This window comes from Pseudonaja textilis, unplaced genomic scaffold (genome assembly GCF_049901715.1).
Source record: "Pseudonaja textilis isolate UNSWEBS1 unplaced genomic scaffold, rPseTex1.2 PTEXCTG172, whole genome shotgun sequence".
Classification (NCBI taxonomy): domain Eukaryota; kingdom Metazoa; phylum Chordata; class Lepidosauria; order Squamata; family Elapidae; genus Pseudonaja; species Pseudonaja textilis.
This window is the reverse complement of record NW_028262491.1, coordinates 2,015-25,011: the sequence shown is the minus strand read 5'-3', so window position 1 is coordinate 25,011 and position 22,997 is coordinate 2,015. Positions and strand designations below refer to the sequence as shown.

The window sequence follows — 22,997 nt, the reverse complement described above, 5'->3', positions numbered from 1 at the left end:
TAATGAAAGATTTAAGAGCTCAAAGTAGCATATATAATATTGAATAGGGGAGTACAAAATGTTTTGAATTAGAATTGTTTTGAAGGCAAAGTGCCTTCCAAGGTCAAAACAGCTGTCCCAAATTTGAAATATCCTGATTTGATTACTTGGAAATGTTTTATGTTTGAAACAACCTTCTTTGGGGTCCAGTCAAGTCCAGGGCAATTATAACAGGCCAGTGTAAGCAGCTGAAATTTAAAATGTTCTTCATGCTCTGAAAATTGAATGTTTAATCTTTCCAACATTCCAAACTTTCTGTTACTTTTTCATGTTCATCTTGCATTTCTGTGTTTTAACATTCATTTCTTTCCCTTTCTTTTTCTCTTTCACCTCTCCTTGCTCTGTGGCAACATCTCTGAACTTGCCTATGCGCCTGTTATTTCGGCATTTCATCCTGCCTCTCTCGCCACACTTTGCCCTGCAGATGAGCTGTATGCTCAAAAGTTGAAATACAAGGCCATCAGCGAGGAATTGGACCACGCACTCAATGATATGACTTCCTTGTAGTAGATAAATACAGTGGGGCTTTCTATCCTGCTTGGAGTTTTTTGCTAAGCAGCCTCTGCTTTCCTTTTTCTCTGTGTGCTTTCACAAGTCTTTTTCTGTAAAAATTGCACTTCAATTAAATATATATATATATTTCAGGAATCTTTTCTCACTTGCCGTTTATGATGTACAAGGCATTTGTTCTTTGTTTCCTGTATAAAATGACAGTCTCTTTCACTTTAGCTTGAACACTGATTCAACAGAACAGTATAGAGTTGGAGATTATGTCTATAACTCTCCTGAAAATAAAATTTTCATTTTCCATTTGGACCTGGAAATCACCCTAACCCAGAAGCCTCCAAACTTGGCAACTTTAAGGCTTGTGGACTTTCAATTCCCAGAATTCTCCAGCCAGCTATGCCAGTCTTAAAGTTGTCAAGTTTGGGGACCCCTTCCCTAACCCAATGAAATCAGACCAGTGGTGAAATGCTCCCAGTTGAGGCCGGTTCAGCCAAATCGGTAACAAAAATTGCTGCTGGTAGTTTAAAAAAAGCTCCAATGATCAGCACAGGATTGGTCTCCCGCCTGCCTCTGCGCTTTTCTGTTCTTTATCCTCTCAGCTGATTGGCACTGCACAGCCTCAGCTGGTATGTGAAAACCTGTGCACACGTGCATGTTAGGTGTGCGTGCACGTGCAAAGTGCGCGATCACCGAACCAGTAGGGAAATTGGTAGAATCCCATCACTGAATCAGGCCATTTTGTGGGAAATTCAGTCTGGAGTTTTCCCTTTTTAGGAGTATAAAATCTATCTCCAGCTAGTTCCTCCTTCGAGCAGTGGGTTGAGCTTTGATGACCTTTGAACACAGCTACAACTGTGACTCTCGCTGACTTAAATCTTTCACTAATTTAGTTCCGGTAATAAAGGGTTGTGGCACCTTTGCTCCTCAGTTTGTCAGACTTCCTGGGTGTTTCTTACTTAAATCTCACCATCCCAGAACAGGTTTCTTTCCTTCAGCTGACCCTTTGGGATGAATGTATCAGGCACAAGAATAACATAAGATCAAGAGGAAAGATGTAATTGAAGGAACATGGCTGTTTCAGGGGTGGGATTTTCCAGGTTTAACAACTGGTTGGTTGATTGCGCGCTATGCACATGTGCACAGCACTCAAATAACACAGCTAAGAAGCGGTAATCCACTGTGCCGCACTAGTCAGCTGAGAAGATATAGGGAGGTAAAGCGCAGGGGCGGGCCCACATGATAGTTGCAGTGAACTGGTTCGCTGCCAGGGGTTCAGCCAAACCAGTCAAATCCCATCCCTGGGCTATTTTTAAACAGAGACAACTAAAATTGGAACATGAATTAGAGTGTGAATTCAGAACCTGTCCTATTCTTTTGAAATTGTTTTTTCTTTTCTTAATATTTTTTCCCGTTCTCACCAGAAAAAGTTGCCCTAGCGAAAGAAGAGAATTTGACTCTGCACCGAACGTTGGATCAAACCCTCTGTGAACTGGGCAGCATATAAATCTGTGGGGAAGGCACCCAGACTTTGAAGGTCAAGAAAACCCTGACAGTCATGTTTGGATTGGCAGCTTCTTTTTCTGAACCCACTTTTCTTTTCTTTTTCTTTCACATTCTGCAAAGAGCAAATATGGGACCAATTCTTTTCTCCCCCACTTTGAAATATTAAGGCTTTAGGCACAAACTGAACGTAGGCTTCTGTTCTTACCCTGTTCTATATGACAAGCACATTGTGAAACTGGAAAAGTTGTTTTTTTAATCCTCTTTATTTTTATTTTTTTGTACGTGGATCCTTCCAAGGTGCTAGGCCCATCCAGTACTGGAAACACGCAGTCCATAGGTGTTCTGCAGAAAATGGCTTTTTGTCAGTTAGGGTGCTTTTCATGGCGGTTTGCAGCACAAAATACATTTGCCTTGTGTGTGGATCTGGATGGATCCTCTGTGGTAGCCTCATGTCCTTGGTTTCTTTTACGCAGTGCCAGAGAATCTTTTCTGCCTTAGATTCCTGGGTGTTACTGTGAACAAGGGAAATTTCCTTGCAAAAATGTAACGAAAAATAATAAAGTAGCCTGCACATTCCTTAGAGGCAGTTCAAGGCTGGAAACATATTTCTATCAGTACAACTGGAATAGAGTGAGTTCTCTCCCCACCCTAATCCTTGCAAATGCCCTCCAAATCTCCTCCAGAGCAGATAGGGAAGAGGGGCACAGTAAGGGGCAGGGGATGGCTGGATTGTTTTCTTGGACAAATGGGCTTTAATTTTCATAGCACTGGATTCCACGGTGGGTGCCTTAATTACAAAGGCTACAACTGTTTTTCTAGTTTAGACCAATGCTCTAAATAATGTCCTTTTTGGTTCATCTCCTTGAAGATTTCAGGTGCAGAGGGAAAAAAAACCACATTTTCCTGTTGGTCTACTTCCTTGTGCTCTGATCAGAAAAGAATTGCTTGTGTTTTTTTTTTTACTTCTGTATTTATTCAATTTTACAAGGTGGGGAAAAATTGCCCAAACCAATCTGTATTAAAACTTTCTGGCTCCTGTAAGAGAATCCTGTAACATGATTTTTGATCTAATAATAATTTTTTTAAAGTACATATTCCTTGATTGTGGCATTCTTAAATAAATACAAAAAAGACAGCTGATGATGAAAGCTGTGTTGATAAACGGGAAGAGAAAAATTATCTCTGGTGTGTGGTTTCAGCTGCTGAACAGAATGTGAATGGGAGAGGAAGAGCATGAAATGGTGTGTTCAGTAGCTGGTTTTTGAGCTTGGTTTTTGATGGCTCCAGTGGCTAAATTTAGCGCCTTGTATTGAAGCTGAAAGGGGCATATTTAAAATGTGTGTGGCTCCAGGTACTGTTTCCTCCAAAATCAGACCCAGTTTTATAGTACGTTGCTCCAAAAGACACATTAGGGCTTATTTTCAGGTTAGATCTTATTTTCAGGGAAATACGGTACTAACTCTGGCTGATGATCTTAACTGGGACTTATTTTTGGGGTAGGGTGGCAACTTGGAAACAGGCATAGGAATGATTAGGGCAATCGTCAGAACCATGACAGAACCATGACATCCTGAAAAATCATGCTAGGGCTAATTTCCAGTTGGGTCTTATTTTTGGGAAAACATGGTAGTAACTGGCATTTTGGTAGTAACTGGCAATTTTGTACTGACTGGCATAATCTTTGCTTCACAATAGCAGAACTATGTGTGAACATATTGAAGATGCTACAGGTAGTCCTCGACTTACAACAACTGAGCACAAATTTTCTGTTGCTCAGCAAGACAGTTAAGTGACTTTTGCCCCATTTTACGAACTTTCTGGCCACAGTTGTTTAGTAACATGGCTGTTAAAGGAACCTGGCTTCCCCATTGACTTTGCTTGTGAGAAGGTTGCAAAAGGTGATCACATGACACCCCCCCTCCTCCCGGGATACTGCAGGCATCATAAATATGAACCAATTGCCAAGCATCTTAATTCTGATCACGGGGATTATGGGGATGCTGTACTGGTCTTGTGAAAAACAGTCACAAATCAATTTTTTCAGTGCTATTGTAACTTTGAACAGTCACTAAATGAATGATTGTAAGTTGAAGACTATAATGAAAGAATGTTGTTTTAGAGGCAATGTCCAAGTTTGCAACAGGTGCCTGGTAACTCAAACAGCAAAAAGGCCTTTTCTGCTGCAATAACAATTCTGGGCTACTCTCAAGTTGCACCTTTTAGAATAGTGAATCTCCCCATCTAAAACCACTTATACACGGAAATCTCAATTAGAATATCTATTATTGCATGTTTTAATTTGTCCTGTCCATTTGCTCACAGTAGAAAACCCAACAATCCAGGACCACCCTCAGATAATTGGATGTGTAACTGTGACCCAACTCAAACTACTGAAAGGATTAGACTTTAAGTAAAATGCACAAAATTAGAACTTTCTTAGCACAAGACACTGAGTGGGGACAAGACAGTAGACAAGAAATTTGAAAATCAGACTGACAACTTTCAGATTCATCCAAAGTTTTTTCACACTGCATTTAATGCATGGTGTAAGACTGCAGTACTTGGACACTGTAGAAGTGAGAATGCAACACACAAAAGTGTCTTTTCTTAGGAGAAGGAACGGCTGCTTTAAAGTATTACAGCTGGGTATAACTATCATATTCTTGCAGACCCTAAATCCATGATGGCGAACCCATGGCACATGTGCCACAGGTGGCACACAGAGCCATTTGTGCCGGCATGTGAGCCGCAGGCAAACTTAACTCACTGTGCATGTGCATGCCTCACAGCTGATTTTCGGCCTGTTTAGGTCTTTTTCAGCCTTCCAGAGGCTTGAGGAAAGCCTATGTAAGCTGAAAAATAGGCCTGTCATCACTTCCTCTATTTCTGGTAATACTGGAAGTGATGAAACGGGCCCATTTTTCGGCCTGCAAAGCCTGCAGAAGTTTTCCTCAAGCCTCTTGAGGACGAAAAAGGCTTCAAATGGGCCGAAAATCAGCTGGGAGGCACAGTGCAAGTAAGGGGTGTGTGTGGGGAGATTATGCGCAGGGGGCATGCATTGCTTTCTGGGTGCTGGCACACAAGGGCGCACACAATTTTTGGCACAGGAGCCCAAAAAGGTTAGCCACCACTGTCCTAAATGGTGCACCACCCTAACACACTTCTACACCTTAAGAGGAAAACCCTACACGGGATCAACAAACCAACTAAAGGAAAACCCAACTGAAAGAAGATAAAACGTTAACAAGATTGTAACAGTTCACAAAAACTACAAGATCACAATAGTACATATATTTACTGAGATATAATTTGGGTTTACATTACAGTTCATTTTTGTCCCTTTCTGGATTTTAGGTTTAAAATTAAACATTGGTGCTACAAAGGCAAAATGATTATCCTGTTGTCCCGTACATGGGGGCAGGCTTTAAGTGGGTAAGAATTAAAACAATATTGCTGGTTTTAGTCAACTCATTTAGTTTCTATATCACTTTTTTGCAGTGGTATAAGCTCGCTCTTTACTTTTAATCAAGATATGTATTTTTAATTACTGTAGTTTATTTAAACATTTTCATAAGCAAATCACAGTGGAGAATGCAGTGGTCCTTCCAGTAGATGAAGCTAGGAGTCATTAGAATTGTCTTCTACAAATATTTCTTAGGAATTGTTGATATTGTATACCAAGGAGACAGTAAAGCCATTGGATCAGAGTGTTAAGAAATGATGGAAATATGCTGGATGAATGCTTTGGCTGATATGGTTATTCCTTTTGTATATATTTATTGCATACTTTTACAATGCAGCAATCAGAAAATGGGTACATAGAGTAATTCTCCCACCTTAAGCATTTAAATTGTCCTTGAGCTGCTTTTCAGCAACAGACTGCATATATCCTAAGTTTTGTATGTGCCTGATCTTGTCTATAATTAGCCAAGGATTAATTTGTCTTTAAATGTGCAACAATAAAGCAGAAATAACTTAAACAGCTAACTGCCAGTTACGCAAAGTAATGGGTGCCATGTGTCTCTTTAAAAGCAAGTTTGATCAAGAAAAGGAAGTTACAAGAAAACAACAATTCTGCCAAATGAGTTGCAGCTCAACACGTCTGCTTATTTCAGAAACAAAAGATATCAGAAGGAAATGCTGATGAAAAAGGTGCTCATTTAGTCCAGCTGACTTTGGGGATGTCATAATGCTCAGTCAAGGTATCCAAGTGTCTATTAAAATCCTAGGAAAGAAAAAGAATATTAGTCGGAAGCAAGAACTCATTACTTTACAGAGTACAAATATCCAGATTCAGCAAAGATCTATTTGAATAAATTTCTTTGTGAGTACATAAAATCCCTCTGATTTCAATGAATCTAGCTTGTATGTATTCAATCTCAATTAATCCAAAATAAGAAACTTTTAATATATTAGACATAATTTTTTTAACAGCCTAATCACAAGGATACACATTTGGAAGTAATGAAAAGAGCTCAGAAAATAGCATCGATGCTATGTGTAAACTGGCCCTGGGAGAGATCCAATAGACACCCAATGATGAACATGTAATTACAGAAGTTATATGTCTCATTAAACTACACTGAGGATCCCACCTTACTTGGCATGAAATGAAGGGATTGAGAATTGATGTTTGCCCCAACTCTACTGAACAACTTGTCTGCCACCTCTTGCAAAATTAGGTTGGGCCTTTCTTGAATATTTGGAAGGTGGTTAAGGACTGCTCTTCTGCTAAGAGTTCAAGGAAAAGGGGATACAGGTGGTTCTTGACTTAATCACAATTGGGACAGGAACTTCAGTCCCTAAGTGATGGATCATTAAATGAGTCACCATGTGACCAAACCAAATTTAATTAACATTTTACCACTGTTAAACAAATTGGTCATTATGGCTTCCCCAATTGACTGCCGGAAGCCAGCTGGGAAGATCCGTGACTGCAACACATTGCAAATATAGTAAATGTGAGCTGGTTGCCAAACCCCTGCATTGCGATCATGTCTCTGCTGGATGGTGTCATAGTTGTATCTTTGAGGATCGGACAGAAATTACTTATCCAGGCTGTCATATCCTCTGAACCATTGTTAAACAGTTGCAAGTTGAGGGCAGTGGTGGAGCAGTGGTAGCTCTTCCCAGTTTTTATTTGTGTGATTTTTATTGCTTGTTTTGAATTGTTTTAATGATTGTGGATTTAGATTATGAAACTATGAGTCAAATTGTAGTAAATACAAATTATATTAAATAAATATATTTCAAAAAAAATACACCAGACAAAATGGATGGAGGAGTAATGGTATTAAATGAAAATGCGCTTCTGTTTAGAGATCCAGCTAACTGAGCACATGGTTCCAGACAACAGCACTGGGTAAAAATACATGGAAAACTATGATATTTTTATGGGAGTGTGCTATAAATAACAGAAAATTCAAATAATGCCTTCATCAACCAGATTAGAAAACTTTCAGGGAAGAAAAACATGGGATATTCAACTTGTCCATGCTCCATATAACCAAAACTGCAAAGTGCCCAAGATTATTCAGTATTTTTCTGACATTCATTTTCCAGAAGGTTGAAAACAAAGGAATTGTTTACCTAGATAAATTATCTTGATCTGATTGTTTACCTAGATCTTTACCAGAAGGGTAAAGAGGGCTGAAGATGTGCATTCTTAAAACATCTATAAAGAGTTGTCAAACTCTTAAGGTGGGACAGACTTCAGTTTTGTTCCAGAAGTCAAGAAATGATGGGTTTATAAATTATTTCGTTTTAAAGCAGACATTAATTGGACATCAGTTCCTAATAGTAAAAGCTGTTCGGTATATTGTACACAACTCAGAGCTCCTCTCTGAGGGAGATGAGCAGTGAAAAAATTAAAATATAAAATATATTTAATGGGACAGATTGCCAAAGGAGGATTCTCTTTATCTAGAGATGTTTAAACAAAGATTAAATAGCCATCTTTTAGGAATGCTGCAGTATAATGCTGCACTAGATTGCATGTTGAATTGGATGTGATCTCAAAGGTCTTTCTTATGTTCTGTGTTTTCTCTAATGACTAAGAAAGAAAGAACAGCCTACCAGAAAAATCACTCAGGCTGTTCTATAATACAGAAGGATGTGAGGAAGATTGAGGGGAGAAATTGATTAATCTTCTTTTGCAAATAGCTAAGGTTTAATAGCAATTCGCAGTACAAGAGTTAACATTTTAAGGCTACATCTATCCACAGAGGAAAATTCTCATCCATATTTTCTCCTCCTTAAAGCATCTTAGGTTGGGTGATACAGCATGCTAAGCCATAACAAGAGTTTGCCATTATGCAAGAAGATGTAGCTCCCAAAGCAAGAACTTACCTCTACTCTCTGCTTGTGGGTTTTGGATGCTTTTTTCAAGATTCGTTCTATTTGCTATAAAATAAAAAAGGTGTTATAGGTTATTGTCATTTTGTCAAGGAAGATTTTTGTTTCCCTTTAACCCAAACTCTCTGTAGTGGCCTCTTTCTCTCTTAGATACCAACCCGCTTTTCCTGCATTTTTTCATAGGCCAACTGTGCTGGAGTACGTTTGTCTAGAGCCCGCTTCTTCTCCTCTTCTTCCTCCTGCTTCTTGCTGCTCACAATCTGGTCTACAATCTTGCTTCTTTCTTTATCTTTCTTCTTCTTTCTAAAAAGAGACCATTCAGATAAAGTAAAAATTCTTTGACAAAGCACGATAGAAAAAAATACCATATTTCTACATTTTCATGCCCTTTTATTATATTTTCTTGTTAAAGAAAAGGGCAAATTGGAACACTGGCACAAGCCTAAGGATAACCTGGTCTTTACAGCAGAAATGAGGAATTTAAAACACTTTCCTAATCATGAATTATAGCTCCACTTCTTAATTCTGGGGAGTGGAATGAAGCATTTTCAGCCTATAAACCATACCAACTTCCCAAAGGCCTCGCCTCTCTGCCCTTTTAATGTGTGGGTGATTATTGCAAGACCAAGCCTTTCCAATAGTGGGCCTTAAGTTTCTTTTGGAGACAGCCTCGCCTTGCTTTCCCATTGCTGAGAGGTCTCCAAACTTGGCAATTTTAAGACTTTTGGACTTCAACCCCCAGAATTCTCCAGCCAGCTATGTTAAAAGTTGCCAAGTTTGGGGATCCCTGCCATAGCTGATGAAGAGCTTTTGCTGCTGCAGCAGCAACAGCCAAATTAATCACTCCTCCTTCTGTCCTTCTCTTGCAGTGTTGGTCGTGAGGACTCTTTGTTGTTATTAGTTTAGTTGTTTAGTTTAGTGTCACTGCACCTCGTACAACGAAATTAAATCTTCAGTGTAGTTTATGACTATGAAAATAAACACAAACACACATTCCACACATTGAATTGAAATTGTTAGGGCTTCCTGACAGAAGACCAAAGCTAGAAATTAAGATTTTATTATTTCCCTTTCGGCTAACAGCAAAAGAAGACCCGCCTCCCCCAAAAGAGTGGGGCGAGCGTAGGATTATGAAAAACAAAACCAGCGTCTCCGCGGCCCCCTATCCAATTTCTGCCTTGGGAGGCTCCCCTCACCGTTTCCCCGCAGACCCGCCGTCGGTGCCCCCCTTTATACGAAGAACGCTTCGCTGGACAGCTTCGTACTCCGACATCCTCCGTTTCTTTCAGCGCATCGACAATTCCCTTTTCTCTCTCTCTCTCTCTCTCTCTCTCTCGGGGTCTGTGTGGACAAGGCTGCGAAAGTATTTCCGGGTTAAAGGAACCAAGCAACAAGAAACTTCGGAATGAGTACACGGACGGATCCCTAAAACCGGCGAACGTCTGTCTTTACCCATAGAGAATTAAATGCTAGAGAGGCTCCAGGAACGCGTCACAGAAGGTTTTGCTGCTTGGATGTTAAGGGAAGCAAAAGGGAAACGCGCTGAAGCTGCGAGCGAAATCAGAGGGGATGTTTTACCCGAGATGCTTAGAGTTAGGTAGATTAACAGAGTTGGAAGGAACTTTGTAGGTCACCTAGTTCAACACCGTCCCCCACGCCCAAGCAGGAGACTACACCAGGCGTCTTCAAACTTGGCAGCTTTAAGACTTGTGGATTTCAACTCCCAGAATTCCTCCTCCAGTCATGTTAGCTCAGGAATTCTAGGAGTTGAAGTCCATAAGTCTTAAACTTGGCAAGTTTGAAGACCCTTGCTCTACTACACCATTTCTGACAGATGGCAGGCCAGTCTCTTCTTGAAAGCTTCCAATAATGAAGCTCTTATGACTTTTGAAGGCAAGTGGTTCCATTGGTTGAGTATTCTCACTGTCAGAAAATTTCTCCTTATTTCCAGGTTTCATCCATTATTTTCCATCAGTTTCCATCCATTATTTCTTGCCTGGCCTTCAGGTGCTTTGGAAAATAGGTTGAACTTCACCAAACACAGGGCGTTCCTATCTGGGACGGTCATCTCTTCCATCAAGCACACAGCATTGGGAAGGCATGATGAGGAAGGCAACACCCGCCTGGCTAGCCAGATCAAGCAAATCAATTCCAGCAATCAGTGGAGTGACAAGATGTTGTGGGGCCAGATCACTCTCACATTTATTGGTGACTTCATTTAGAGGAAATAAATACCTTTTATGCCCGGTTTGAGATGAATCAACTGGAAGTGGAGTTACCATCACCACTACCATTATTGATCGAACATTGTGCTCCTCTTGTTGTGAAGGAGCATGATGTTAGGTGTATAATGAAAGCAGTAAACTCTAGAAAAGCTGCAGGACCTGATAACATTCCTGGTTGTGTAGTAAAAGAATGTGCGGATCAGTTAGCCGGGGTGTGGACTGAGATTTTCAATAGTTCTTTGCTACAGTCTATTGTTCCAACTTGTCTGAAGGCTTCTATTATTGTTCCAGTACCCAAGAAGTCACCTGCAAATGCTTTAAATGACTTCAGGCCGGTGGCATTGACTTCTGTGATAATGAAGTGCTTCGAGCAGTTAGTTCGGAAATATATTATTTCTTGCCTTCCTGTTACCTTTGATAATTATCAGTTTGCTTATAGAACAAACAGATCTACTGAGGATGCTGTCAATACTGTTCTTCATACTGCCCTATCTCATTTGGAGAAAAAAGGAATGTATGTCAGAATATTATTTGTTGATTTTAGTTCTGCTTTCAACACAATATTACCCCACAGATTGATGTCTAAGCTTAAGGATCTGAAGCTACCGGACTCCATATGTTGGTGGATTCTGAATTTTCTATCATATCATTCACAAAGGGTTAGGATGAATGAACATATCTCTTCTGTGAAGATCCTCAATACTGGCATTCCTCAGGGCTGTGTATTGAGTCCACTTTTATTCACTATTTATACGTCTGAGTACCTCTATTCATCTGAGTAATAAGAACATTAAGTTTGCAGATGATACGTTGGTGGGGCTCATTTCTGACAATGATGAGTCTGCGTACAGGGATGAAATTCATCAGCTGTCCCTCTGGTGCAAAGTAAACAATCTTATTTTTAATATAATAAGACGAAGGAATTCATAGTGGATTACAGGAAGAGCAGTTCGGATATCCAGCCATTATATATCGATGGTGTTTTGGTAGAACAGGTGGCAGAATGTAAGTTTTTAGGTATCATCCTGAAACAAGATCTAACATGGGGGGCAAATACTTTAGCCCTAGAAAAAAGGCTCATCAACGACTGTATTTTTTAAGACTTTTAAGATCACAACTGCCAGAGAGTCTGTTGGTTGCCTTTTATTGAAGCTCTATAGAGAGCATTTTATCTTATTGCCTCTGTGTGTGGTTTAGGAGTTATACAGAGGCAGAGAAAAGGGCACTCCAAAGAGTGATAAAAAGGGCACAAAAGATCAGCGGATGTCCTCTTCCCTCATTGGAGGAGTTGTATAACATGGGATGTAGAAGGAAGATACAAAAGATCGTGAGAGACCCTTCACATCCAGGCCACTCGTTGTTTGAGATCCTACCATCAGGAAGACGATATAGAGTGCTGAAAGCCAGGACATGTAGATTTAAATATAGCTTTTACCCAAGTGCTGATCAGGTTAAATGCAGAGTTATGAATCTGGTGGTCTTAACATATATATATCCTGGTTGTACAGTTTTTAATTGTTATTTGTTTTAATTTGTTTTACATTGTTATTTGTATATGTCTTTTGGTGTTGTTCAGTTGTATGTTGTGAAAGAGCACCTTATTTCGTTGTTCTCAGGTTTCTGAGTACAATGACAATAAATTTATCTTATCTTATTTAGTGGCAAAGTTGTGATGCTGGTGAAACTAATATTTCATGGCTTGGTTCTCACAATACATATAACCAAGTCAGTGAAAAGACTAATAGCTTCCTTGGTGGCTTTAAGTATTGTACAATGCCCTCCCCTCATCGATGAATAATCAAAGTGATATATAAATGTTATAAAAACACATTAAATAAATGAAAAATGGAGCACACAGTGGTCTGATCTGTCCTAAAATAGGTGTGCAAACCTCTTAATCAGCACACAACCCAGAATATTATTTTAAGGATTGCAACTGGAAATACTCCTAGGTAACGGAGATAATTTTATTTGCTATTTTTTAATCAGAATTATTGGGAGAGAATGCTAAATCTTTAGTACAATTTGTATCTTTGTCCTTCACAGAAGGAAATGGATTCATTCTTGGCTTTATCTCTCTCAAAAAACATTGATTATCTTTGGTCCAGTTTTCCCCACATTTGGGCATTGTCAGAAATCAGGATCATATTTTGACAACTTACTATTCATTTAATGGATGGATTAAAAATGTTATGGAAATCTATTCCGGTAATCTTGAAGAAGGAAGTACAGGTTTCATTAAGTAACTTCCATATCTATTGCTTTGGTACTGCCACACAGAGCTGCGTGGAGAAAGCATAGGAAGCAACCCTGGCCCAGATAAAATAGTTTTTTGTCATGGAGCCTAAATTGCCCTTTAATAATAAATGCTTGTAAATACATAGATTCCAACATATAAGTGAGTCTTCCAGAGATACAGAAGTTATACTGGAATCCTGAGTACATTGAAGAAGTTACAAAATCAGTTTTCTATTGTGGCAATATATGTTCACAGGGTCAATAGTAAGTTTGATTTTTGCTTGGGAATTTCAGAAAATCCTATAGAAAAGGCTGAACCCAAGTAACTTTCTCAAAGGAGAAAGCAGCTATTTGTAAGTCAGACAAGAGTCTAATGCCAAAGAACTGCAGTCAGACCAAGGTGCAGTAAGCAAAGTGAACTGATGTTGTCTAACCTGCTGGGAACCTTTATACGATCACAAGGACTTGTAGCTCACAGTTCAAAATCAAACATTTATCTAATCAGTCAAATGACACTCTCCCTGCATCAATCTCCTACACCAAGAAGGAAGCACAAGAGGAAAGGAATCTGACCCGTATATGTAAGAATACACACAGATTTCTCTAAAAAAATAATTTACTTTTATTTCGAGACATTGTGCAATTTCTATTATGGGAGTGTCTAGAATGAGTGCCAAGAACAGACCAATTTTGTTTTTCCTGATTCCAAGAGGGAGGGTGAGTAATCCGCTACAAATGTCAGTGCTTCATTCTGTCTTACAGGCTACACCCTATACTCCTTCATAGATTGGGAAGGCAGAGGAAAATCATTTAGAATTATGCTGATCATCACTTTTTCTATTAGCCATGATAGCAGTCATCTCCCGAGAGAAAAAGAAAAGCCTGTTTCAAAATGTCCGGTATCTGATTTCTTGATCTACACGCCCCACATTTATCAGGAGCAGTGATGGAATTAATGCTTCTCTATCGCAGAAGAGTTGATTATGAAAAGGAGCCACTTTGTCCCATTGCATTAGACTGGTGTAGGATCAGATCCAGAGAGGAAAAAAGCCCATGGAAATGGGCAAGTCCAGAAAGGTTGAACAGCACCTCATGTTAAGGCTGTGCCCCTCACAGAAGAGCACATCGGAAAAAACTGCTTTTCTTTGGCTGATTTGGGCTGATCTTCATTCCTGGGCTATTTCCCTGAGGACTATTGCCTTCCTAGAAAGGTAAAGAATGGCAAGATTCAGTGATTAGGAAATTGAAAAGTCAATCTTAAACTTAAAATCCACTAGCAGAATAGAGTGGAAGCTCCATTATATTATTGCTATACCAGTTATGCAAGCAGAGCTAGCCAAAACTGATGAAGTATTACTGGAATACTGTTGGAACATGTAAGTAATATTAAGCTGCCAGTAATGCTATGCAACAGAATATCCAGAGCAGCAAAATCACGTACAGCATATAGGATAATTATATACAGTAATTATGAAATCAGTTGAATAAAGAAAACAAAGTGAAAGACACACTGTTTCTGTACCTCTCTTGGAATCTGAAGATTCAGAACTCCAATTATGAGCTCTTGTTTTATATGATCCCTAGGTATTGTCTGATAGTAAAGTCTCTGTCCCCGAAGTATTAGGGTTTGCCCTGGATAGGCCATTACAAGAGAAGGCACAGCTGTACATTGTGTACATGGCTGAGATGTGGTTGGGCATTAACAGGGATGTGATCCTATTGATTGGCCTTCCTGGATTTTAGGTTTTAAAGTAGTTGTAAGGAGAAGGGCGGGGAAGAGAGCTTGAGGATCTGATTGTTTCAAAGCATATTTGGGGTTAGCCTTACAAACAGATTGGCAATTGCCATGCAAAATAACCTGGAATTCTATTGAGTTTGTGGAACCCTAAAATGAGTGCGGTACTTTTACTCTGAGCCTTATTACCTGTAGGCTTGATCTCTTCTGCTTCTTGTTCTCTTGTGCTAATGACCAGGTACGTGCAACTGGAGCTAAGCAGTGGTCAATGCCTCTTTGAGAGAGAGCAGAATGCTGCTTGCCTTAAAAGAGGTGATAGTGTGCCCTCTCTTGAAGTGGCCAACTTTTGTTCGGTTATATTTGACAACTTTCAGCTCCTCTTCAACCTCTTCTTCTTGGGAAAAGTTAGCTATAATAGATTCTAGAAGAACATCATCTGTATTGTCTTGATTCAGGCTGTATAGTGGGGAGCACAAATAGCACTGGCTGCAGATGGATGAAACTTTGTCATGGCCTGGGTATAGAAAGTCCACCCTTTCTCTTCAATGGTAGTAGCTGTTGACCCTGCACTGCAGAACTCATTGACCCAGAAGTATACATGCTCCCTTCTTTTCTGACGTTCCAGAAGGCACTTTCTTTTTCAATGGTTTGGGTTGAAAATTCTGAGCATTTTACTGGTCATGCAATCCTACATTAATTTTAATTATTCCTGTTTTCTACACTATCCAGATTGTATAATTTGAGTGGTCAATAAATACTGTAAAATGCATTATACTTATAATAACCTTCCTGCCTGCAGTGCTAGAAAACCATATTGCTTGCACAAAATATTATACACATCCATGTGCATGTAAGTTTTTTACTGTTCAAGGCAAAGAATTCACTCATAGCTTCCGTTCAATGTTCAACAGCACCTTTGCTTTCTAAGAACAGGATGGAGAGGGCAACTTTGCTTACTGATCTTGTTGTAAATATGATGCCATGGTTAAGCATGATTTACAAAACCACAATGACTGGGTTCTCACAGTATACTAAATCTGAACAAAATAAACCACTTAGAGTGATGTGTGAATCCAATCAATGAGTCGGACAATCAGGGAATGTCTTCATATCCATGAAAGAGAATATTTGCCACTGTTCCTAGTCTTTCCCCAAGGGAACTCTATGATAATGAAGGTGCTTACCAGTTTCTTGTCAATTTTTGCTTTGATGTCTCTGGCAAGTGTAAAAAATGCCTAAAATGAAAACAAGAAATACAAAAGTGCATGACTGAAAAATGCTTCACTGCTACAAGCTGCACCCCACATTGCTTTTGAACTGTTTTCTTTATATAAAGAAAACCAAAATTAAATACAAATTATTCCAAATGAGGAAGGACACAGAAACCATTTGGCCATTCATTCATATGCCAACAGCTAGAAGAATATGGCCATAAACACCTGGAATGTATGACAGCTACAACTGCCAGAATTCCCAATTGGCCTAGTCAAAGTCAATTATGCAGTCTCATATCTGGATAGGATTACCTTTATGCTGCTTTTGTTAGCTGACCATAGAACGCGTGCAGTAAGATTGCTGGATATTTGAGATTAAATTTATAGAATGTATAAATGAGGTCAAGCACTAGGCTTCATAAAAGGCTGCTGTAGTGAACAAGAATGGGAGTTTAATGTTCAAAGAGTAAAACTGTTTCAGGGATAAACTTGGCTTTTGAGTGGCTGATAGCTATGCTCTAGAATTTTAGTATGGCCATGGTAAAGAGGTCAGTGGGTTTTAAAAAACAATACCAAACGCAATATAAATTAAATATAATTGATGCAATTATTCCAAATGACTCCCCTCTTTCTATATTAATATGATAGTTTGACACCAACTATTGGAAGCCACTAAGACATTTCTTAGCATTGGAATCCAAATCCCTAGAAAATCACATTTGGGATAACACATTAGATAAATCATTTGCTATTTGGACAACAGTGGTTTTATAAGTTGAAGAGTCAATACTTACATTATCTACATTAATGTTTGCCTTTGCACTGGTCTCCATAAATTTAATTCCAAAGCTGATAGCCAGCTGAAGAAAAAGAGATATCAGATTAATTGTATGAAACAGAATTTTAACACGAAAGTCTCCCTCTCTATTGCTATCAAAAAACAAAACATTCTAATATGATGGGAATACAAAGGCTGTACACACAATCTCATGTGGGCATAGTAGGTACCGTCAAACAGGTGAGTTTCTGGTTTGTTTGTTTTTTATTTCAAACTGCCTTTCACAAGCGCAAAAAACTGCTTCTGTATTTATAGCAACAACTACATTTCTAACAACATAGAAAGGCCAAAGGCCTTCCAGGGCTCAAAGGTTAAGAAAGAAAAACAGTCATCCAAGTTGGCCAACTGCATTAATATAATGCTCTTTTCTGCCTTACAACATGCTGTATTTGGCTAAATGCTCAAAGTGCTCCAATTAGGTCACCCATATGTCCAGACTAAGAACAAAGAGTATCAGAGAAAGAAGCTTTTTCTTTTCACTTTGTGTCACAGAACAAAAATATTTTATTTTTAACTCAAATAAATTATATGAAATATCTGAAGTTTTCTGGAACCTTTTCTTAAGTCTTCACAAGGGCTGACGATTTATACATGATTAAATATAAATTGTATTTTGACTTTTTACTGCCAGCATGGCTGTTCTAATGTTTTGTTGTTTTCTGTTAACCTAATACAACTTCAGGGTAAATACCAAACCTCCTGAATTATATTATCCATTCTTCCACTTCTGAAATATTTCCTTTGAAGCAAACTAAACAAAATCCAAAACCCACAGTACAGATAGTCCTCAACTTACAACCACTTGTTTAGTGACTATCTAAAGTTTTTGAGTGATAGTTTTTCACACTTAAGACCACTGCAGCATTCCCGTGATCACATGATCAAAATTCAGACGCTTGGCAATTGGCATATATTGCAGTGTCCTGAAGCCCGTGATCTCCTTTTGTGACCTTCTCACAAGCAAAGTGAATGGGGAAGTCAGATTCACTTAACATATTACTAACTTACAGTAACAACTGCAGTGATTCACTTAACTGTGGCAAGAAAGATTGCAAAATAGGACACAAATCACTTAACAACTGTCTTGCTGAACAATGGAAATTTTGGGATCAATTGGTGGTTGTAAACTGAAGACTAACTGTACAAGAGTTGGGTGATTATTTACTTCTTTTTATATGATCCTCTGAATTTCTAGATTCTAGGATCAATCTTACCTTTTCACCTTGCTCTCGGGAAACCTTCCGCTTGTCAGTTATGTCACATTTATTTCCAAGGATCATTTTTTCTACATCTGGAGATGCATGCTAGGAGAAAGAAAATATCTTCGGCTCATTTATCAGATTATCACAACATAGTTGACAGTTAAGTAGTATTCCTCTCTCATTGCTTAAGGAAGAATTGCCAGTGTAGACAACTTCTCTGCCATCAAATTTTATATAATCCTAATGTTATAAGAGATTTTAGAGGCCAACTAGTTCATCTCTTTGTCTCATGTACTCATCTCATCCATGCCACTAAGTAACAAAGGGAATCCAGTTACAGAGAATGTTGTCACAACCAGATCTTGAGTTCTCACAGAATGTGGTGCTATGCTAAATAAGAATTGAATTTTATTTAGACTACAAATTATTAATAATTATTTTTATTTTATTTTATTATTATTAATAATTCAATTGTGCAATTTTCTGTAGCAATCAAAAAGACATTAGGTAGAAAGTCCTTCAACCAGTTTATGAACAAATAGGAAGCTGCCCTAAGGAAAGAAAGATAATATGTCCATCTAGCTTTCAACAACCTGGCAATATTCAGATGTCTTAGGCTTATATCTCCAAAATCTCAACACTCTTGAAAGTTATCAGTCACCAAAATCTATTTAGAAGGATTGTCTACCCACAGCGATGACTGCTCTTGGGGGTTTTAGAAAGACAAAAAATTTTCTCATTAGCTTTAATCAATCCTCTTATCTGTCAATGAAAAAAGCAGAGCTCTTAAAGAATATGCTGTCATGTATAAACTTTACTACTTAAGTAATATCTCCCAAATATCAGGAGACAAAATACAGGATTTGCCCCCTGCAGGTACCTGTGAGAAATAACACAAAATCTGACATTTTAAAAAACCAAGAGGTTTTATACATTTTAATAGGGAAAACATACCTCTTCAATGTTTCTGACCCAGTTCTGAATATTTTCAAAAGATTTTTCATTGGTAATATCATACACCAGCATGATGCCCTAAAGAATGAGACAGAAAAGTCGACTGATGCTTCTTTAATTTTTTAAGGATTTGAAAATATAAATGTAAATGAGATAATTGATACAACTTAGCTGATAGCACTGAGCAAGGTTTTCCAAGGAACAGTTTGGTAGAAAGAAGCAGGAGACTGATCTGACTAGTGATGATGGGGGTGAGGGAGGGTAGGCAGATGAGAATTGTGTGGGAAACATTTCAACTCTGAGATTTAAATCTGATGCAAAAGAGACTAGGAAATCAATGCTGAAACATAAAAAAGGAAAGAAATGACTCTATGGTAAGGAAAGAAAAAGGAAGTTGAACTCTTAAGCATTTAGAAATGATGGAGGGAAAGCTATAAGCAACAGCAAAAAAAACACCCAGCAAGCATAGATACAAAGGCTTTAACATTAACTACAGCCAGATTCCTACTGAAGGAACATCTTAATACAGTGGTTCTCTACCTGTGGTCTGCGGGCCTCTGGAGGGGGCAGGATGTCAGCATAGAGGATCTGCTTATACTTGAAAAAATATTATAATTTAAATCTAGAGTTACGTCTTGGGGGTCCATGGCCATAGTCTGTGGCCCAAAAGGTATTTAAAGTGGGTCTGTGGTGAAGAAAAGGTTGAGAACCACTGTCTTAACAGATTGGAGGAGACTTTGAGGGACTATCCAGTATTAATGCTCATCAGTACTATAGAGAATTGAACTTACCATTGCTCCTCTATAATAAGCAGTTGTGATTGTCCGGAATCGTTCTTGCCCAGCTGTGTCCCTAGAAGAATTGGACAAAATGTTGTTTCAAGGTCTTTATAAATACTACATTTACATTACACCACTATTTAATAAATCTTTAATAGCAAGAACACTTAGACTTATATACCGCTTTAGTGCTTTACAGCCCTCCCTAAGCAGTTTAGTCAACATATTGCCCCTAACAATCTGGGTCCTCATTTTACCAACCTTGGAAGGATGGAAGGCTGAGTCAACCTTAACGTCAGAAAGTGGGAGACAGTTTTGTGCTCCATCCTTATCAGCACTTATCATTCAGCTCCAGTGTTCTTAGGATGAAGGGCAAGGAGAAAGGGTGACAGCGTTTGGGCCATTGAATTTTCTACTTAGTTATGATCCCTGTACTATGAAGTGGCACACTTCTCTAGGTATAGAAGTGGAACAAATACAAGGGAACCAGTAAATTAATGGAGAATAGGTCCTATAGGAATATCGCACAAGTAGACTTATGTACAAATACCATACAATGGAGTTATGACCATTTTAGTGGCCTTTCAAAATTGTGACAATGTTACAAAAATTACTTATGACTGTTCTTTGCACTTATGACTATTGCAGTGTCCCTGCAGTCATAAGATCAAAATTTGGATGCTTGGCAAGTGGTATGTATTTACGACGGTTGCACCATCCCAAAGCCGCACATTTGCCATTTGCAAGTTTCTCAGCCAGCTTCCGACAAGCGAAATTAATGGGAGAACCTGGATTCATTTATCAACCAAGTGATTCATGTAACAACCATGATGATTCGTTTAACCATCATGGCATAGAGGCCATTAAATCAGGCATGACTCACTTAACAACCAGCTTGCTTTGCAATGCAATGCAAATTATGGTCCCAATTGTGATTGTTAAGTCGAGGACTACCTGTTATATAAAACAGCACATTGGCTCATCCAGGATTCTTTTTGATGGTTCAGTTGTGTCTAGATCCATGGTCTTAAAAGATAGTATACAGTAAAATATTGATGATAAAGATGACACAACTATGAAACAATGTCTGGTTCAAGATCAATTAAATACAAGGGTCAGATTGCTCCAATCCTATGAGGTACCTAGTATTTTTATTTGCCTTTGTCTTTTTCTCGGCAGGGTCAGACCAGTCTGCAAGTACCTCTTTTTTACTTTCTAATAATATATATTGAGCTTATATGAAATCAAAGATATATGTAAAATAATAGCTAACATTTGGCATTTGATTTGAAGCACGTACATGTCATAAGACCATCCCTGCTCTAAAGCAATCTTCCCCAATATGGGGCTCTTCAACTGTGTAGTGGGCTCACCACATCTATAAGTTGGGGGTGGCTATATTAGGTTTTAATTCAGCAAAATTGGTCGTCTCTGAGGTGTCCCTTACCATATCTGCAGCTTAATTTTCTTGCCATCGAGTTCAATCGTCCTGATTTTGAAATCAATACCTACAAAAGAAAATTTAGAAATATAACATTTGTTAGTTTTTAAGGAATTGGAGCATCCTATTGTTCTCTTTTACAGAGGAGAATGATGGACAAATGCAGTTTCTTTAGATTTCTAGTTATTCATATACCTTTGTATATTACCCTTTGTCAGAATGACTCCTTCACTCACTTGTCCTGAAAATAATCATCGAAAATTAAGAGAAACCCCAGGGTAGTAGATTAATATCTCATCTGCAAAAAATTAAAAATAGGGGCTCCACAATTGTTGCTTAACCACTATTAAGGAATGCTGCAAAGCCATCAAAAGGAGCACCACTTGGCATCCCTCACATAAAATTTCTTCACTCATCTCATAAAGCCATAGTCTCATCTGACAGCAGCAAATCCCAGTTTAAGTATGTTGTCACCTATTCTGCGATAGGTTGAGATGAGAGACTATTTAATAAACAAATATTTGAAATCAGGATTTCTCTGATCTGATCTAGCATTGTATCTATCATAATCCCATCGCTGTTTTGCTTTTTTTGTTTTATTTTTCACTGCTACTCCTTTCTCTTTCGCTTCTTCCTCTGAAACCAACAAAGGTAGATTACAGTTTTTCATTCATTTTCTGCCTGGAAAAATGGCTTCGACTTTTATCCATAAGTCTTTAAAAAATAATTTACTACTTTTTTATTTTGTTCCCTTCGATAAATTACCAGTGCGGAAGGCTTTTCTCTCTATCTGTGCACCCGCTCACAATCCCCCTGAGAAAGCTGAACTCAAGAGAATTTGGGCCGTTGGTGAGGGGACGTGAACCCGGAACAGCCTGCTGGTTCAGTCCACGCGAAACTCAATTCCCTCCCCTTCATCTCCCCGCCGGGTCTCTGAGGGGACGCTGCCTCTCGCCGCGCCCACAGCTGAACTGCGGCCCACTTCGCGCCCTCGCCCCTCTCCTGAGCGGCGGGAGATGGGAGGGGGCGGTTTCCATGGTAACGCCGACCGGAAGGGGTTGAGGTCGCGAGGGAGTGAGGAGTTGTCATAGCGACAGTGGCGGTAGGCGGAATGCTCCCGTCGCCAGGCGGTGACGCACCGATTGTGGAGATGAAAGTGGCGTTGAAGGCGTCCTCGCTGAAGCGGAAGAGCGCGCACGTCTTGCCCACGCCGGAATCGCCGATCAGTAGCAGCTTGAAGAGGTAGTCGTAGGTCTTCGCCATGTTCTTCGACCCGGCGGCTCTATGGGATTTGCCACCGGCCAGCAAAGCTGTCCATCTTCATAACGGTGGAATTTCATTGGTCTTTGCGACTGAAACGTCATCAGGTGTCCTCCCTCCTCTAGATTATAGCCGGAAAAATCGGACTGAAAATCCCATTGGTCAATAGACGGTCTTGACTACAGCGGCAGTCTGCGATTGGCTAATATGCCCCCACGAGCCGGCGGGCTCTAGCATTGGCTGGGACGGGTTTACGTTCGTTATCATAGAGATATATCTTATAGGTAGGGAATTTTAGCGGTATAAGCATTCTGGGTCAATTATACCGTTCTTGTTGGCTAGATGCCGCTCTAGGCACTACCCATTCTCTATCTTCAGGCGTTTTTAATTTTACAACGGAAGTGCAAGTCAAGCGGATGTGAACTCGCGAGGCTTTGGGGCGTACCGAGAAGCGCTGGGTTCGGGGTCGCCGGGGCTTCTCGTGTGCGGGCTGGTGGAAGACCGCCGTCATGTCGGCTAGCGCCGTCTATGTATTGGATCTCAAGGGCAAGGTGTGTGAAGAGGGATGGGCCTTCCGCGAAACTTCCAGCTGCAGGAGCAGTCTACCAGCTGTAAAGTGTAAATAACTGCTTTCAGAGAGGCAGCTGCTTTATTCTGCGATTAAAAAAAAAGTTAAGGGGATTATAAATAGGAAAAGCTAAGTAAGGT

General features: G+C 39.4%; 2 protein-coding genes and 1 long non-coding RNA gene across 3 annotated transcripts; 1 reads left to right on the top strand and 2 right to left on the bottom strand.

Annotated features, from left to right (window-relative positions):
* The first annotated feature begins 6 nt into the window (after nt 1-6).
* Nucleotides 7-3,211, top strand: LOC148123854 (uncharacterized). Its single transcript, XR_015740498.1, has 2 exons — nt 7-1,643; nt 1,864-3,211. It is a non-coding gene; the product is annotated as an uncharacterized LOC148123854 (long non-coding RNA).
* Nucleotides 3,212-5,325: 2,114 nt separating this feature from the next.
* On the bottom strand, nt 5,326-9,751 carry FAM32A (family with sequence similarity 32 member A). The gene is made up of 4 exons (XM_026698832.2): nt 9,600-9,751; nt 8,562-8,706; nt 8,398-8,451; nt 5,326-6,274 (listed from the first exon to the last, which is right to left on the bottom strand). The coding sequence occupies exons 1-4, from the start codon at nt 9,674-9,676 to the stop codon at nt 6,206-6,208; spliced, it is 345 nt and encodes a 114-aa protein (XP_026554617.1). The 5' UTR covers nt 9,677-9,751; the 3' UTR covers nt 5,326-6,205.
* A 3,713-nt stretch (nt 9,752-13,464) lies between these two features.
* Nucleotides 13,465-22,383, bottom strand: RAB8A (RAB8A, member RAS oncogene family). The gene is made up of 8 exons (XM_026698828.2): nt 22,169-22,383; nt 21,036-21,096; nt 19,601-19,661; nt 18,810-18,887; nt 17,868-17,957; nt 16,610-16,675; nt 15,786-15,836; nt 13,465-14,069 (listed from the first exon to the last, which is right to left on the bottom strand). Exons 1-8 carry the CDS (start codon nt 22,290-22,292, stop codon nt 13,977-13,979), a joined length of 624 nt encoding a protein of 207 aa, XP_026554613.1. The 5' UTR covers nt 22,293-22,383; the 3' UTR covers nt 13,465-13,976.
* Nucleotides 22,384-22,997: the final 614 nt, after the last annotated feature.

Coding starts and splice junctions, on each gene's coding strand:
- FAM32A (XM_026698832.2), bottom strand. CDS start 9,676: ATGTCGGAGTACGAAGCTGTCCAGCGAAGCGTTCTTCGTATAAAGGGG. Junction 8,707..9,599: donor GGCGGGTCTGCGGGGAAACG/GTGAGGGGAGCC, acceptor GTCTCTTTTTAG/AAAGAAGAAGAAAGATAAAG. Junction 6,275..8,397: donor CCCACAAGCAGAGAGTAGAG/GTAAGTTCTTGC, acceptor TTTCTTTCCTAG/GATTTTAATAGACACTTGGA.
- RAB8A (XM_026698828.2), bottom strand. CDS start 22,292: ATGGCGAAGACCTACGACTACCTCTTCAAGCTGCTACTGATCGGCGAT. Junction 21,097..22,168: donor CACTTTCATCTCCACAATCG/GTGCGTCACCGC, acceptor TTTCTTTTGTAG/GTATTGATTTCAAAATCAGG. Junction 18,888..19,600: donor CTTATTATAGAGGAGCAATG/GTAAGTTCAATT, acceptor CTCATTCTTTAG/GGCATCATGCTGGTGTATGA.